The sequence below is a fragment of the Nomascus leucogenys genome, chromosome 14, assembly GCF_006542625.1.
Source record: "Nomascus leucogenys isolate Asia chromosome 14, Asia_NLE_v1, whole genome shotgun sequence".
NCBI lineage: Eukaryota > Metazoa > Chordata > Mammalia > Primates > Hylobatidae > Nomascus > Nomascus leucogenys.
The window spans coordinates 49,540,037-49,556,281 of record NC_044394.1 but is presented as its reverse complement, the minus strand read 5'-3'; the positions used below and the strand labels follow the sequence as shown (position 1 = coordinate 49,556,281).

Here is a 16,245-nt window from a genome sequence, read left to right as displayed (position 1 = left end):
TGTCCTTGCTCAGCACACTAAAGCAAGGGAGTGATCACCCCAAGAAGCATTCAGATAGTATTTAACTCTGATAGTAGGGGAAAGACAGTTATGAGGTCAGGGAGAGGCATATGGGGGGCTTCAAACATCTTAATAATGATTGATTTCCTAGGCTGAATGGTGGGTACACATGTTTATTTTTAGTCCTTGAACTGTATAGATACCTTATATACATACTCTTGTGTATGTGACATATTTTATTTATTTATTCATTTATCTGAGACAGGGTCTCCCTCTGTCACCCAGGCTGGAGTGCAGTGGCACAATCTCGACTCAATGCAACCTCCACCTCCGGGGCTCAAGCAATCCTCCTGCCTCAGCTTCCCAAGTAGCTGGGATCGCAGGCACACACCACCACGCCCTGCTAATTTTTGTATTTTTTGTAGAGAAGAGGTCTCACCATGTTGCCCAGGTTGCTCTCAAACTCCTGGACTCAAGTGATCCACCTGCCTTGGCCTCCCAAAGTGCCGGGATTGCAGGTGTAAGCCACCGCACCCGGCCTACATTTTTTTTTTTTAACTTTTAAAAAGTATCCGGTGATAAGATGGAAAGAAATATGAGGGTCAGGGTCAGAAGTCCTTTTTGCAGTCAGAGGGGCTGTGTATCTGGACAGGGTTCCAATGGGCGTGGGGTGTTGCAAGTTCTCCTGTTCATGACTCTGTGCAAGGAGTCCTCCAAGACCTGTTCACCCAGAGGATAGCACTGAGTATGCTCAGGAGCAGAGGCACCTTCAGGAGTGGGAGAAGCAGGAATTAGGTGTTGCTGGGCAGGGACCTGTGAGACGGAGAGAGTGACCAGTAGTAAGCTGCCTTCTCTGGGGAGTCCCAGGCTCAGCCTCTCCCCCACCTTCCCTCGAGGTCTCATCCTGTGCCCTCAAACCCAATGTCAGCATCAAGCCTGGTGGGTACCAGGGTCAGGCAGCCCCATGCTGAGGGTCACAGGCTCCTGACCTTCATTCAGCTCAGAATTAACCTTGAGTGTCAGGACCCAACAGATGCCAGAAGGTGAGGGATAGAGAAGAAGAGAGATATGTTAACCCAGGCAGGAACTGGCTCCCAGAAACAACTTCCTGAACAGATCCCTCAGCCACTGATGCCTGCGGGAACTCAGCCCTTGCTGGGAAAAACCTCAAGGATGAAATATTCCTTTACAACCACCTTCACTCAAATTAAATATGATCACAAGAACAGCTCTTTTGCTTAAACTGCTTAACAATCTCAACCCCAAGGAGTGACCTCTTCAAGCTTGGCCCATGGCCAGTCCTCTCACCCCGTGGGTCCCACTACACTGCCCCCATTCCAACTCCTCAAATGCTGCATTCTCTCCCCAAAATAAGCTGTTGTGCCATCTCTCCACCTTCCCAGCCCTCCACCTGCAGGGCTTGTCTGATGCCCTCCCTGATCCTAAGACGAGCCCCTGTAACAAGCCCTGTTGGCGCCCTGCCCCATATCACCTTTGCCCACTTGAGCTCCTGGCAACTGCAGGCAGTCTTGGCCCCACCAAGGATTTCCCAGCTCAAGCTCTCCTTCTCTGCCTGAGGTTATCTACAGGAGTGCACACATTTCCCTGTGCAGAGCAGGCCAGATGGGCCACAGAATTCATGCCCCTAGGAGTGACTTCTGCCTGGAAGATTCTATCTCCAGTTCTGAGGAACATTCTACACAATCTCTCATATGGTGCCCAGAGGGGTTAATCTCCAGTGACTCCAGTTACTGCAGGGATAACCCCTTCATTACATCACATTTCACCGCCCTTCCCCTTTCCTGGTCTCACTTTCTGCTCTCTCAATGTACTTCCTGAGATTACCTCTCTATAAACAAATTGCTGCTAAGTCCCTGTCTCGGGACCTGATTTGGGGGAAACCCAAACTAAGACAGTCCCTTTGTTCTTTATATTTCCTTGATAGCCCAAATCATGCCCCACCAGCTTCCCACACACCCTGGCACCCTATCTCTTTACACCTGCTTTATTTTCCTCCACAGTAATTATCATTAGTTGACATATTTCCTTGATCTATCATCTCTCTATCTGTCTCTATTACATATCTCTCTCTACCAGCTATCATCTCCATCTGTCTATCCAGCCAGCCAGCCAGCCATCTCTATCATCTGTCATATCTATCTATCATCTATCTATCTATCTATCATCTGTCTATCTATCTATCTATCATCTGTCTATCTATCTATCTATCATCTGTCTATCTATCTGTCTATCTATCTATCCGCCTGTCTGTCTATCTACCTATCCATCTGGCCATTGCCTGAATCTACCTATTTGCAACTTCCTCAAGAACACAATCTTGCCCCTTTGTTCACTGTTGCATCTCTAGAATCTCCATCAGTTTCTGGCACATAACAAATAAATATCCGTTGGCCAGGCACGGTGGCTCACGCTTGTAATCCCAGCACTTTGGGAGGCCGAGGCGGGCAGATCACGAGGTGAGGAGATCAAGACCATCCTGGCTAACATGGTGAGACCCCATCTCTATTAAAAATACAAAAAAAAAAATTAGCCGGGCGTGGTGGCGGGCGCCTGTAGTCCCAGCTACTCAGGAGGCTGAGGCAGGAGAATGGCGTGAACCCAGGAGGCAGAGTTTGCAGTGAGCCGAGATGGTGCCACTACATTCCAGCCTGGGCAATAGAGCGAGACTCTGTCTCAAAAAATAAATAAATAAATAAATAAATATATAAATAAATATCTGTTGAGTGGGTGAATAATCAAGGAAACCTGTGTCTAGGAAGCCCCATCCTAGGAAAGAAGCTACACACATGGCAAAAGACACTGGGACACGTACATTTTGCCCTTGGCATTGGCTGGGCCTGGTGGGAGATCCAGGTGTCTTCACAGAGTTCTCAGTACTGGAGGCTGAGGATAAAGAACAGAGGCTCAGTGCCCTATGCCTGACTCTTCCCAGCTGAGTACCTGGTGCCTGCATGGTTCTGACTTCATAAAGCAGAGGACGCTCAAGGAGGCAGCTGGACAGATGTTCTAGGACCATCATCTTCCCATAGGCAGACTGAAGCCTGACTGGAGCAATAGAGCATACCCCCAACCCCATCCCAATGGATGCCCTGCTCTGGAGCCAGGTGGGCATTTTATAAACCCAGACCAGAGGATGACCACCTTCTCCCATGTTGCTGTCCCCCATCTCGCTGAAAATTGACTTGCTGAAGGTCAGTTAGGCTTAGGTTCCAAAACCCCCCATCCTTGCCAGTGTATCCACACACCACCACTACCCTCCAGCACACACTCTCTCTCTGTCTCACACACACTCTCTCACACCTGCACACACACTCTCACATGTGCACTCGCGCAACTTCACAAATACACTCACACGCCCACCCACTCACACACACCTGCTCTCACACACTCTCACACGCACACTCACACACCTGCTCTCACACACACACACCTGCTTTCACATTCCCACACACACTCACACACACCTGCTGTCTCACACACATACACACACACCTGCTTTCACACACACCTTCACACCTGCACTCACTCTTACATGTTTGCACACAACTCACATTCACATACTTAAACACACTTACACTCTCCCACTCACTCAAACACACATGTATTTCCCACACACGTTCACACAACATACTCTGTCCTGAGTCTCTGATGCACCACACTAGGCCCAATTTTTCTCTCCTGGGCCAAAATTTCTGTGGCTGCTCTGCAGAGATGGCCTCATATGCCTGAGAAAAGAGGCTCTTACCCGAGGAGACCAGCACTTGAACCTGGAAGAAGGGATCGGGCAGGAAACCAGACAGACTCTCTTCCTGCAGTATTGTTGCAATCCCACATCGGTATTTTCCGGCATCATCTGCCGTGAGGTTCTCCAAGGTCACAGTAAAGGTGAGGTCCCCAGGATGGTCTGTGATGACCACTTGGTCACTCCTCACCGCTCCCTCGGGCCCTCTGGTCTCCACCATTTCATGCTAAATTGGCAAGCATGGTTGTCTGCACCAGTATTTGTTAAACGTCTTGTATTTCTCTTCATACCAATACTGAACGCTCAGGGATTCCCCCACGGCGCCCATCAAGGTGCTGGGGCCATTCACAGTCAGACAGCCTGGAAAACACAAGTCCGTTTCCCCATCTTCACCTGGAAGAGTCTGGACCAGTGGAACCTTGAGTGTCAGGTCCTTTGCACGCCCAGTGTTGCCTGAGGCTGGAGGAGGGAGGAGTCGGGAACCAGGGAGCTATGGGCTATTTGCAGCGGGAGACCCAAGGAGATGCCCGGTGTGGAATCCTGAGACTCCAGAGGCCATGCCCAGCCTGGGGGTGCTCAGCCATCTTATAATATCAGGGGGAGAGGCTTGACCTCGGTGGCCTCAGATAGGTTCTGGGTCCCCCAGAAGTGTCAGTCCTGAGAAGAAACGCCTGTCCTCATCGAACACCAATGATTGAATGAAACCACTAAGTACACTCTGAATAAATGGACGGCTGGAGAGATGGATGGATGGATAGACGGACGGATGGATGGATGAAATAGGAAAGGAAATAATATTGAGAACCAGGAAAAACCAGAAGCAGCCCAGTACAGAGGGCAAGGAGGAAGGGGGCTTCTGGCTCTGCCCCTTTCCCAAATCATCTGTGGGCCTCATACTTGCAGTCCCTGCCCATATAGATGAGGCCTCCTGCTCCCAGGTCTGGGTCACAGAGAATATGGGGGCTGCCCTGGGGATATCAAGAGGCCATGTAGAAAGGGGTTGTTCTTGTGATTCAAGGACATTTATGCCTGGATTCTTCCCCCCGGACAGAATCCTGCAGCAACACTCGCCGTTGCCTAACATCTGTAGGCCTCCGCTCCACGGGGACACCCATCAGAGCTTCCTTCCCACCCCCAATTCTCTGCAGCACCCACCCGCCTTGGCGTGTCCTGGGCCTCTTCTCCAGGTCCTCTGCCCCCTCCAATATTTCAACATTACTCTCCCTCTTCGAGTCCCCTCTCTCATTCCTCCACCCATTCTGCAGGCTCCGGGTCCAAATAACTAGGACCCAGCCCCATCAACTCTCTGCTTCCTGCCTCAGGGGCCTTGCCAGTCCTAAACAGCTGCTGTCTCATCTGCTCTTGACAAGGAGGTGGTTAACCCAGGGCAAAATGGCTATTGAGAATTTTGCTATGGAGCAAAATACCAAGCTCCTGTAGAGGAATTGTGGATGTAATCTGTCTACCTATCATCTATCTATCTATCTATCTATCTATCCATCCATCCATCCATCTTTCATCTACCCACCCATCCATCTAGGTAATATATTGCCATCCACTGATGGAGAGGCTTTGCTATGTTTTTATTGTGAATTAAAAGAAAAATCTGGCCAGGTGTGGTGGCTCATGCCGATAATCCCAGCATTTTGGGAGGCCGAGGCAGGTGGATCACCTGAGGTCAGGAGTTTGAGACCAGCCTGAACAACACGATGAAACCCTGCCTCTATTGCAAATACAAAAAATTAGCCAGGTGTGGTGGTGGGCATCTGTAATCCACCTACTCAGGAGGCTGAGACAGGAGAATCACTTGAACTCAGGAAGTGGAGGTTGCAGTGAGCTGAGATCGCACCACTGCACTCCAGCCTGGAAGACAGAGTGAGACTCTGTCTCAAAAAAAAAAAAAAAAAAAAAAAAAAAGAAAAACAAAAAGAAAGAAAGAAAAAGAAAAAAAACAGGAAAACTTTATCTTTTGCATCTTCATTTTCTTATCTCACGTTTTCTCACTTTATTTCCCAGAAAGCAGGCTCAAGTGGCCCACTGACCTACTCTGCATTAGAATGCTGTCTGCCTCTCTGAAACGGTGATTCTCACCTGGATGGGGGGAGCAGGGGGGGCGGGGGGAACATTTGGCAATGACTACAGATATTTTTGGTTGTCCCAACTTAGAGTGGGGAATTGCTGCTGGCATCTGGTGGGTAGAGGCCAGGGATGCTGCTAAACATCCTACAATGCACAGGACAGCCCCCAACACACAGAATAACACAGCGCCAAATGTCCACAGTGTTAAGGGCCAGGAGCCTTGTCCCAGGGAGCTAACTGCCTCCCAGGCACAGGCTTGGGGGCAAGGAAGGAGTGGGCGCACCCAGTCCTCTCCTGCTATTGCTGCTGCTCTCAGCTCAGGCTCTGGGGGCGCTGTTAACCTGCTCTTTCAGGCCCTTAAACTTCTCTCTTGATGATTTGGGGCGAATTCCACAGATCTGGGAGGAAAAACATTGTGGGGCACACACTGAATCCCACCACAGAGCCTCCCTCCCCTTGGATATTCAGTCCAGATCCTGACCCTGAGCCAACATGGGCAGCCTCCTCCACCTCCACCCCGACCCCACTGCCACCCAGCAAGCTCCCCACCTACCCAGCTTTGCAAAGAAACTGACTTTCTCCCTCCACCATCATTTACGGAAACTCTCAGACCAGGGCTGACCACAAGTTCCCAGCCGTCTCACCCTTCTGGGGGCCCATTATGTAGCAGCCCTGGGGCCAGCCCAGACCTGTGGGGACACCCAGGGTTCCCACGCGGGGATGCAGCATATGCCTCCAGATATGTAAGTGAAGCTTTACAAGGAGGCTCAGCAGACACTGACATTGAATTATAGAAGGAGCAACAATCTTGGAAATAGAAGTATTTAGGTTTGGACCTTGACTGTGCCTTTTATAAACTGTTTAATCTAAATTATTTGCACCTCTAAGCGCAAGGCGCGGTCTCTTGTTTTCATCAGGATTGCAATAAGAATTAAATTAGATAATGGGAAACAAGACATGTATTACAGTGATTAGCCTAGTAAGTACTGGTTTTCTGTCCCCTATTCCCCCTTCTCTCTGATGGATCGTGGTGGCATTCCTGATCTTAATAATGATGGTAATAATGATTAAAGTTGCAAAATCTACTTAGGGCTTACTGTGTGGGAAGCAGTTTACCGTTTAATCCCCACCCTATCCCGATAAGGAGATTTGAGAAGCTTCTATGCACACCTCACTCCTTCTTTCTTCATATCATTTCTTCCCCTTGCCCCTCACCAGCCTTTTCTCAGGCCCGCCTCACCCTGACCCGCCAGAGCAGACCTCCCTGCACCCAGGACCTGCCCTGCTCACCTGGGACACAGAGAAGGAGGAGAGCTGAAGGCAGCATGGCAGCCCCAGCCCTCTGGGTCATCTCACCAGCATGGAAGTCCCTTGTGGCAGCAGGGTCTGAGGCTGGAGCCCAGTCGCAGAAGTTCAGTTCACCTGTCCCCTTTTCTGCTGTTCTGGACACCTCTCGTTTCCTTCTCTGGCCTCTTCTGGGTTTGGTTCTCAGGGCTGGTGAGAGTATGGAGGAAGCTGGGGCCACGGGGCACTATGTGGTCAAATGAAACAGTTTTGAGAACTTGCTGAAGTTCTTCCTAATAAAACATGTTTGCATTTGCTGTTCCCCTTTCTGTTCCCAGTAAAGACAACATCCCTCCCATTACCCACAGCTGACAGGTCTGCCCTTCTCCAAATCACAGCATGGCCCAGGACCAGTGAGACTGGGCCAGCTACCATCTGGATTTTCTGGGCAGGTCCTCCCCTCTGTGAATGGCCAGTTTTCTGTGGCCAGCATGAGCCGCCCCAGGGTATGGCTCAGCCTTCACTGGATGAGACCAGCTATTTGCAAAGCCCAGTGTAAAATGAAACGTAGGGTTCCAAAATTATTAAGAATTTCAAGATGGTGACAGCCAAGAATTAAACAGGGGACCCTTCTAAGAGCCGGGCCTGTGAGACTGCATGGGGTAGGGGCACACCCAGGATGCCCACTGGTCTATCTCTGATCCTTAGTGGTACAGATAGGCTGGGTGCAACCTCGGAGGCTCTGACCTCTTAACCCCTCACTCTTGCTCTGACCTCAGCCGACCCCAGAGGTCCCTGTCTTGGTCATGTGCCTGACCTGGCACCACACAGAGCTTGGTGGACCATCTATAAGCCTTGCTTTTGACCTGTGTGGCTCTTCCTGTCACCCAAGATGACCACATATAAGAGTTTCAATATATCAAGAGCTAACTCGGGGGAACCTGGCCAGAAGTGTGCCCAATATACACAGAATGGCTGTGGAGGATTTATAAATGCAAGCACAGCTTCAGAATGCCTCATCCAGGGACTTAGATTCCTGGAAGCAGGAAACTCTGAATTCCTGGCATTCTGTTATCAAACGTCTCCTCCTTGGTGTTTCAGTAAATGTGTTTCCTGCTTGTTCATTTTTTGCTGCATTTGGAGTCCTCATATTTCTGTGTGTGTTCACATGTGTGTATATGGGTGTGGTATGAGGGATATGTGTGTAGTGTGTGTGGTGTGTGTAGTGTGTGTAGTATGTGTGTATGTAGGTACACGTGATGTATGTGCATGGTGTGTGGGATGGTGTGTGTGTAGTGTGTGTGTATGTGGTGTATGTGGTGTGAGTGGTGTGTGTGAGATGTGTGTAGTGTGTCTATGTGTGGTGTTTGGGGTCGTGTGTGTAGTGTCTATGTGTGTGCATGTGTGTGTGGGGTGGTGTGTATGTAGTGTGTGTGGGGTGTAAGTGGTGTGTGTGGTGTGAGTGGTGTGTGTGGTGTGGGTGGGATGTGTGTAGTGTGTGTATGTGTGTACATGTGGTGTATGTGTGTGATGTGTGGGGTGGGGTGCACATAGTGTGTGTGTTTGCATGTGTGTGTGGTGTGTGTGCACAGGTGGTGTATGTGTAGTGTGTGTATGTGTATGCACGTGTGTGGTGTGAGATGTGTGTGCATGTGGTGTATATGTATGGTATGTGGGGTAGGGTGTGTGTAATGTGTGTGTGGTGTATGTGATGTGAGTGGTGTGTGTGAGATGTGTGTAGTGTGTATGTGTGTAGTGTGTATGTGTGTACGTATGTGGTATGTGGGGTGGTGTGTGTAGTGTGTATATGTGTGCATGTGTAGGTGTGGGAGTGTGTGTGGTGTGTGTGTGTCCATGCGTGGTATACATGTGTGGTATGTGGGGTGGTGTGTGGTGTATGTGTGTGGTACGTGGGGTGGTGTGTGTAGTGTATGTGTGTGCATGTGTGGGGTGGGGGGTGTGGGTGGTGTGTGTGTACATGTGGTGTATGTGTGTGGTGTGTGGGGTGGTGTGTGCATGTGTGGGGGTGTGGGTGTGTGTGTGTAATGTGGTGTATGTGTGTGGTGTGTGGGGTGGTGTGGCATGTGTGGGCGTGGGGGTGTGGGTGGTGTGTGTGTACATGTGGTGTATGTGTGTGGTGTGTGGGGTGGTGTGTGCATGTGTGGGGGGTGTGGGTGTGTGTGTGTACATGTGGTGTATGTGTGTGGTGTGTGGGGTGGTGTGTGCATGTGTGGGCGTGGGGGTGTGGGTGGTGTGTGTGTACATGTGGTGTATGTGTGTGGTGTGTGGGGTGGTGTGTGCATGTGTGGGGGTGTGGGGTGTGTGTACATGTGGTGTATGTGTGTGGTGTGGGGGGGTGTGTGTGTGGGGGTGTGGTGGTGTGTGTACATGTGGTGTATGTGTGTGGTGTGTGGGGTGGTGTGTGCATGTGTGGGCGTGGGGGTGTGGGTGGTGTGTGTGTACATGTGGTGTATGTGTGTGGTGTGTGGGGTGGTGTGTGCATGTGTGGGGGGTGTGGGTGTGTGTGTGTACATGTGGTGTATGTGTGTGGTGTGTGGGGTGGTGTGTGCATGTGTGGGCATGGGGAGGTGTGTGGGTGTGTGTGTGTACATGTGGTGTATGTGTGTAGTGTGTGGGGTGCTGTGTGCATGTGTGTGGAGGGGAAGCAGGAGCTGGAAGTGATAAAGATGTCTCCCCTTGCAGCCTGCACAGCCGGTTGCGAGCCCCGCCCCCTGTGCCTAGCTCTGGGCGCTAAGGAAAGTCTTGCCTGGTCCTCCCTGACTCTGCGTCAAGGGCTGCTCAACGTGCCTTTCTTGGGAAGAAGGGATCTGAGTCTGTTAAGGAGATGACGCACAGCTGCAGACTTTTCCAGAAAACACTCTCACCATCTTCGTCTGGACAAACCACCGGGTGCACGGGGTTGTATTAGTCAGCTCTTTCTGGCTCACATTGCCATAGCAAAACTCCCTAATCCCAGCATGCTGTAACCACAAAAGCTTGTTTCTACACACAAGCGGTGAGTCAGCATTGCTTGGGCACCAGGCTGCAGAGCCCAGTCCGCTAGAGGGGAGGGAAGGCACCAGGTGGCTCTCTGAGCCTCTGCCCAGAAGGCGGGCATGCGGCTCCTGCTCACCGTTCATTGTCATAGGGTCAAGCCTGAAGTCAGTGGGAAGGAGAAGCGCAGTCCTCTTACAAGGCGAAGCAGCAAGTCACTGCCCACAACCACAGAACCCACTGCTGGAGGTTCCCTAACCGGGTTGGAAGGGTCTCCCGCAGCACACCGACTCCGTGCTTCTCGCTCATCCAAGTTCGGGGCAGGGAGAGGCTGCAGGGTCTGCTTAGAAACAGCCTGTGTGTGTTTCATTTTTTTAGCTAGGACCAGACACTTTGCCAAATGCAAAGGACATGGCAATGCCACAGGGAAGCACCTTTGAAGCAGATGTGCTCTGGGCCCTGGAGTCCCCCAGGAGATGACAAATTCCTTGAAGAGATGGCCCACATCTGGGACACCCAGGCTTTTTCCATGTCAAGGCCAGCATCGGGAGCCGCTGTCCCTTCCCCAGCAGGCCCTTGTGCTTCTGTCTCTGAAACCTGTCCTGGAAAACGCTGTCCGCCCCAGGAGGGCAGAGCTAGGGGAGGACTGAGAAAAATGAACACTGGCCGTTCGGCACAGCAGTGCGGGGAGCCCGGGGCCCTGCCTGGCACTGCACCACACTGAGACTCCCACCACCGCTGCCCTCGAGGGACAGCTCTTGGGGCCTCCAGAAAGTGAAGATCTCATCTGGTAGGGGTGCCTTCTTAGGGCAAACTCGGGGCATGTGATGTGTAGGACAGTGTGAGCAGCCCACACACTTCTCTCTGCCTTTCCGGGCTGTGCTTGTCTTTCTGCTTCCTCAAAGACCATCATCCTCCCTTCTCATTCTCCCAAGATTAGCTCAGGCCACACCTCTCCTGGAAGGCATCCCTGCCTGCTCCAGGCCTTCCAGACCCCTCCCTCTGGGGTCCCTGTTACCTGCAATGCTTATTTCTGTATTTAATCTCATGTCCCTGTGCTGTCATTGTGCTGTTGCATGGTGTCCATTTCCAGGTGAAGCTATAGCCTCCACAAAAGCAGGACCAATCTGGGCACCCAGAGACGCAGACAGAGCTCGGCCCCAGCCTTGTGAGCTGAATTGGAGGGTGAGAGCTCCGATCCTTCCATATTTTCCAGGGAAGGGGATCAGGAATGTATTAAGGCATTGGGCCTCTCTTCTCTCACCTCTGCTACCCCACGTCAGTCCATTTGGGGAGTGGTTCTCAGTATCCTGTGCATCATGGTGAGAAAGGACAAGTGCCCAAGGATGGTGGACCCCACTGTCCACTTTCCTCCCTCCCCACGGGCACTCAAGGGAGACATCACCAAGAGGGCAGCCTCCTGACCAGCTCTGGGCAATGGATGCCTCTTTGGTATCTTGTTACAAATACGGGGCTCTCTAGGGAGCAGGGTGTGGGGAGGGTCTTCCCAACATGGGGGCTGGGGCGCTATAGGGAGCCTGACTCAGAGAGGGTCTCTACCTGACTCTGATGATGTGGGCCATGTCGCACAGTGAGGAAGGTTCTGGCCATAAGCTGGGAGCCCTGGCTCAGATTTTAGGGTCTGCTATTCACTAGTTATATAACTTTAGGCAAATCAGCAAAAGTCTCGTAGCATCAGTCTCCTCATCTGTGAAATGGGAATAAAAATATTCACCCTGCTCAGTCCCAGGAGTTGAGCAGAGGCATTTGAAGGTGGTGGCATCCCTCTGGGAAACTTTCCTCTTTTGATCTTCTACATACCATGCACTCTGTATATTTAAATCCTGCATACCCATCCCAACACCCCTGCCAGGTCACTTTTAAATAAGTTGACTGGAGCTGGAAAGACGAACTAAACTGTCATGATGGGAAGTGGGGAGGTCAGGATTTGAACCCAGGTCTTTGGGGGGGTCCCACCTCTGGCTCTCATGATGCAAAGTAGGGATTGCAACACTCAGGCAGGGATGAGATGGGTTGAGAGATGGCAAGTGGAAGAGGCCTCCCTCTAAGTCTTATTTCATTCAATATCTTTTCGCAGAACAGCAGGAAGTATCTTCAGGGGAAGTTAACAACACAACAAAGTCTGCTTCTGGGTGTCTGCTATGGATTGATGAGTTCCCTCCAAAATTCATATGTTGAAGCCCTAACCCGTAATGTGGTGATATTAGGACATGAGCCTGTGGGAGGTAATTAGGGTTAGATGAGGTCATGAGGATCGGGCCCTCATTTTGGGATTAGTGCCCTTATCAGAAGAAGAAGAGAGATCTCACTTTCTTTCTTAGTCCATTTAGGCTGCTATTTTAAAATACCATAGACTGGGTGGGTTATGAACAACAGAAATGCATTACTCACAGTTCTGGAGGCTGGAAAGTCCAACATCAAAGTGCTAGCAGATTCAGTGTCCCTTGCGGGCTCACCTTCTGGTTCATAAAGAGTACTTTTTTTTGCTGTGTCTTCACATGGTGGAAGGGGCGAGACAGCTCTCTGGGGTCTCTTTTATAAGGGCACTAATCCTGTTCATAAGGGTTACACCCCCACAAATGAATTATCCCCAAGGATCCACCTCCTAATACCATCACACTGGGGATAGGTTTCAACACACGAATTCTGGAGAAACACAAACACTCAGACCATAGCACTCTCTCTGCCATACGAGGATACAGAAAGATGGCAGCCATCTGCAAGTCAGGAAGAGAGTCCTCACCAAACGCCAAATCTACCAACAGCTTGATCTTGACTTCCCAGCCTCCAGAACTATAATAAAGGTGCCTTGTTTATAGACCACTCGGTTTATGGTATTTTGTTATAGCAGCCTGAGCTGACTGAGACAACATCCTGGTATCTGTCCCAATGCTTCACTGTTCTGGCTTTTCAGCATGAGTCACCTGTGCTCCTTCTCACTGGAGGAGCCCTGTCTGGGGCAAGACCTTTGCAGAAACAGTGAGGCTTCTTGTCACTTTCCTCATTTGGAAATCAGGGATTTGGATGACAATTGGATTCCACCAACTGAGGTGTCTCTGAGGCCGTTTGAAAGGCCCAGTTAGACAGAGGTTATCTTCCATGACTCTTAGCCATTGCTGTTGGCAAACAAGGATTAGAAGAAACAGGAGACTTTCATGAAGCAGAGTTCCAGGATATGTTTTCTAGCTTCCTGGGTGACAAGAAGCAGTGAGGGCAGTGACAACTTCTTCATCTGACTTGCATTAGGAAGATTCCTTGGATTGCATCTTCATAAAATTATTCTCTAGCTTCCTGGATGTGGAAGGCAGTTGCTTGGCAGATACCAAGACTTCATGCTCCCTGTGTGACCCTAGGGGCCTCAAAAGTAGGCTGTTCTGGATGTGAGGGAGGAGGGAGGGACAAGCTTAGGAGCTGCTTCTCCAGCACTTTCCACAATATTATAAGCACCTAATTCTCTGCATACCTCCTAGTGCCCACCTACAGTGGGCACTAGACCTGAGTGGATACATACTCTTGGAAGGATCCAATCCCAGCAATAAGATTGTTATTAACTAAGATAAAGGAAACCCACATTATACAGCTCCTCGTGTCTCTGGTCAAGGGAGAGCAGGCAGGCAGGAGGGTCATCTTAGAACCGCATGCCATGTGTTCTCATTCCATCCAGCAGGTGACTTATGCCAGACACTGCTATACGAGGAGACACACTGGTGAACAAGACTGAGGCCCTGCAGGGTCCTGATGGGTACTAGAGGCTCTGGTTCCAATATGAGGAGGATGAACACTTCAACACAGTTTTCTTTTTAGTAGATGGACCAGGAAATCGGAGGAGCTCTCTGTTACTCCATAAGGGCTGTGGTTCTCAATAATAACTAAGGGCTGTGGCTCTCAATAATAACTAATGGCTGTGGTTCTCAGTAATGACCAAAATCCAGCAGCAATGCATTATAGTCAATGGTAGAACACTGCTGCATTTTGGTCATTCCTTGAAACTCATTTGCTTGAAACTCAGTTCTGCTACAATTGCAGGGATGTATGCAGGAAAAATATTGACTCAGCAGACTTAGGTTGTCCAAACCCTGCACCTTCCCAAAAAAGGTTTAGCTCTTGCTTTGCTCCTGGGAGATAAGCTCTAAAACCTTGGAATATCCTGCCTGGTTGGAGTGTCTTTGTTTATCTGGGGGCTTTGATGCCATGCTGGATAGCTCACGTTAACAATGTGATTATGGCGGGGGCTTCTATCCATGCTAGATGGTTGATGCTATCAATGTAATTCCTGGGTGGGTGGGGAGAACTTTGAGCTACGTAGTTTTAATTTGATCTCTGTAGACTTAGGCACTGAGGTCAGTTCTACAGGTGTTCCATGACTGTATGACTGACCCCAGTGAACTCTCTGGATACCAAGGCTTGGGTGAGCATCCCTGGTTGGAGCACTTTGTGTGTGTTGTCACACATTGTTGCTAGGATGGGAGAATTAAACACTGTCTGCAAAATCCCACTGGGAGAGGACAGCTGGCAGCTTGCACCATGCACTTTTTACCTTTGCTGGTTTTAATCCATATCCTTTCAGTGTAATAAACCATAACCATGAGTATACAGCTTTTCTGAGTTCTGAGTCCTTCTAGTGTAGCCGAGTCCAAAGCTCAAACTGCTTGCCAAGCAACAGCCAGTAGGTCAAGAGACAAGCTGTTGGGGCAAGGAAGATGGCTTTACAAGCCAGCAAACCAAAGAGATGGTGGACTCATGTCCTGAAGAGCAATTGTAAAAGGCATGAATCTCAAGCTTCTTTTTATATTGGGGAAGGCAGAACAAGGAGGAGGTTGAGCCGGGAAGTGACAGTTGACCACAGACATCTGGGCGTCAGCTGAGGAGGTTGCATTAACTTCTTTGTTCTTGGTAAGGTCACGATGTTCCTATAAATCTTTAGCATAACATTGTTACTGTGTGTATGTCTTCCTTATTGCTTCAGGGGTGTTGCAAAGGGACTATTATCATCCTGGCTTAAAGTTAAACTATAGCCAGGTGTGATGGCTCATGCCTGTAATCCCAGCACTTTGGGAGACCAAAGCAGGCAGATCACCTGAGGTCAGGAGTTTGAGACCAGCCTGGCCAACAGGGTGAAACCTCGTCTCTACTAAAAATACAAAAGTTAGCTGAGTGTGGTGGTGCACACCTGTAGTCCCAGCTAGTCAGGAGGCTGAGGCAGAATTGCTTGAACTCAGGAGGCAGAGGTTGCAGTGAGCCGAGATCGCGCCACTGCACTCCAGCCTGAGCAACAGAGCGAGACTCTGTCTCAAAAAAAAAAAAAAGAAAAGAAAAGAAAAAAAGTTAAACTATACACTAAATTCCTCCCACAGTTAGTTTGGGTTATATGCTAAAAGATATTGCAGGGTAGGGGTGTGGTCAGGAGCAAAATGGAGTTTGTTATTCTAGACCTCCTTTTCATGGTTATGCTAGTGAATCATTAAACCTGGGAGTGGTTTTGGGTACCCCCAACAAGAGATGGAACGTTTGACCGAATTTTAGTGCAATATGATAACAGAGGGGAGAGCCACCTGTTGTGATGATAGTGAAGCGGGATAAGGTACCATCAAGCTAGCTTCCAGTGAAAAAGAGTGTTTACCCGAGAGTACTAGGTCCCACAGGTACAGGAGGGAGTATGGCAAATGAGGTGAGAAATTCTACTCAAATAGTGGCCAGGCACAGTGGCTCATGCCTGTAATCGTTGCACTCTGGGAGGCCAAGGCGGGCCAATCACCTGAGGTCAGGAGTTTGAGACCAGCCTTGCCAACATGATGAAACCCCGTCTCTACTAAAAATACAAAAAATTAGCTGAGCGTGGTGGTGCACATCTGTAATCCCAGCTACTCAGGAGGCTGAAGCAGGAGAATCGCTTGAACCTGGGAGGCGGAGGTTGCAATGAGCTGAGATGGCGCCACTACACTCCAGCCTGGGCGACAGATTGAGACTGTCTCTCAAAAAAAAAAAAGAAAGAAAAAGAAAAAGAAAAGAAATTCTTACTCAAATAGTGATCTTGTTGGGAAGATGACCAAGTTAATTCAGTTACAGAGGTCAACATCATATATCTTTCATTTCATTAGACTTGT

General features: G+C 49.8%; 1 protein-coding gene across 1 annotated transcript; it reads right to left on the bottom strand.

Moving 5' to 3' along the window:
- Positions 1-689: 689 nt before the first annotated feature.
- CD300H (CD300H molecule) lies at positions 690-7,193 on the bottom strand. The gene is given in 4 exon segments (XM_030828099.1): positions 690-813; positions 2,841-2,904; positions 3,767-4,123; positions 7,133-7,193. Coding segments are annotated over 4 exon segments (606 nt in total).
- Between the last annotated feature and the right edge of the window lie 9,052 nt (positions 7,194-16,245).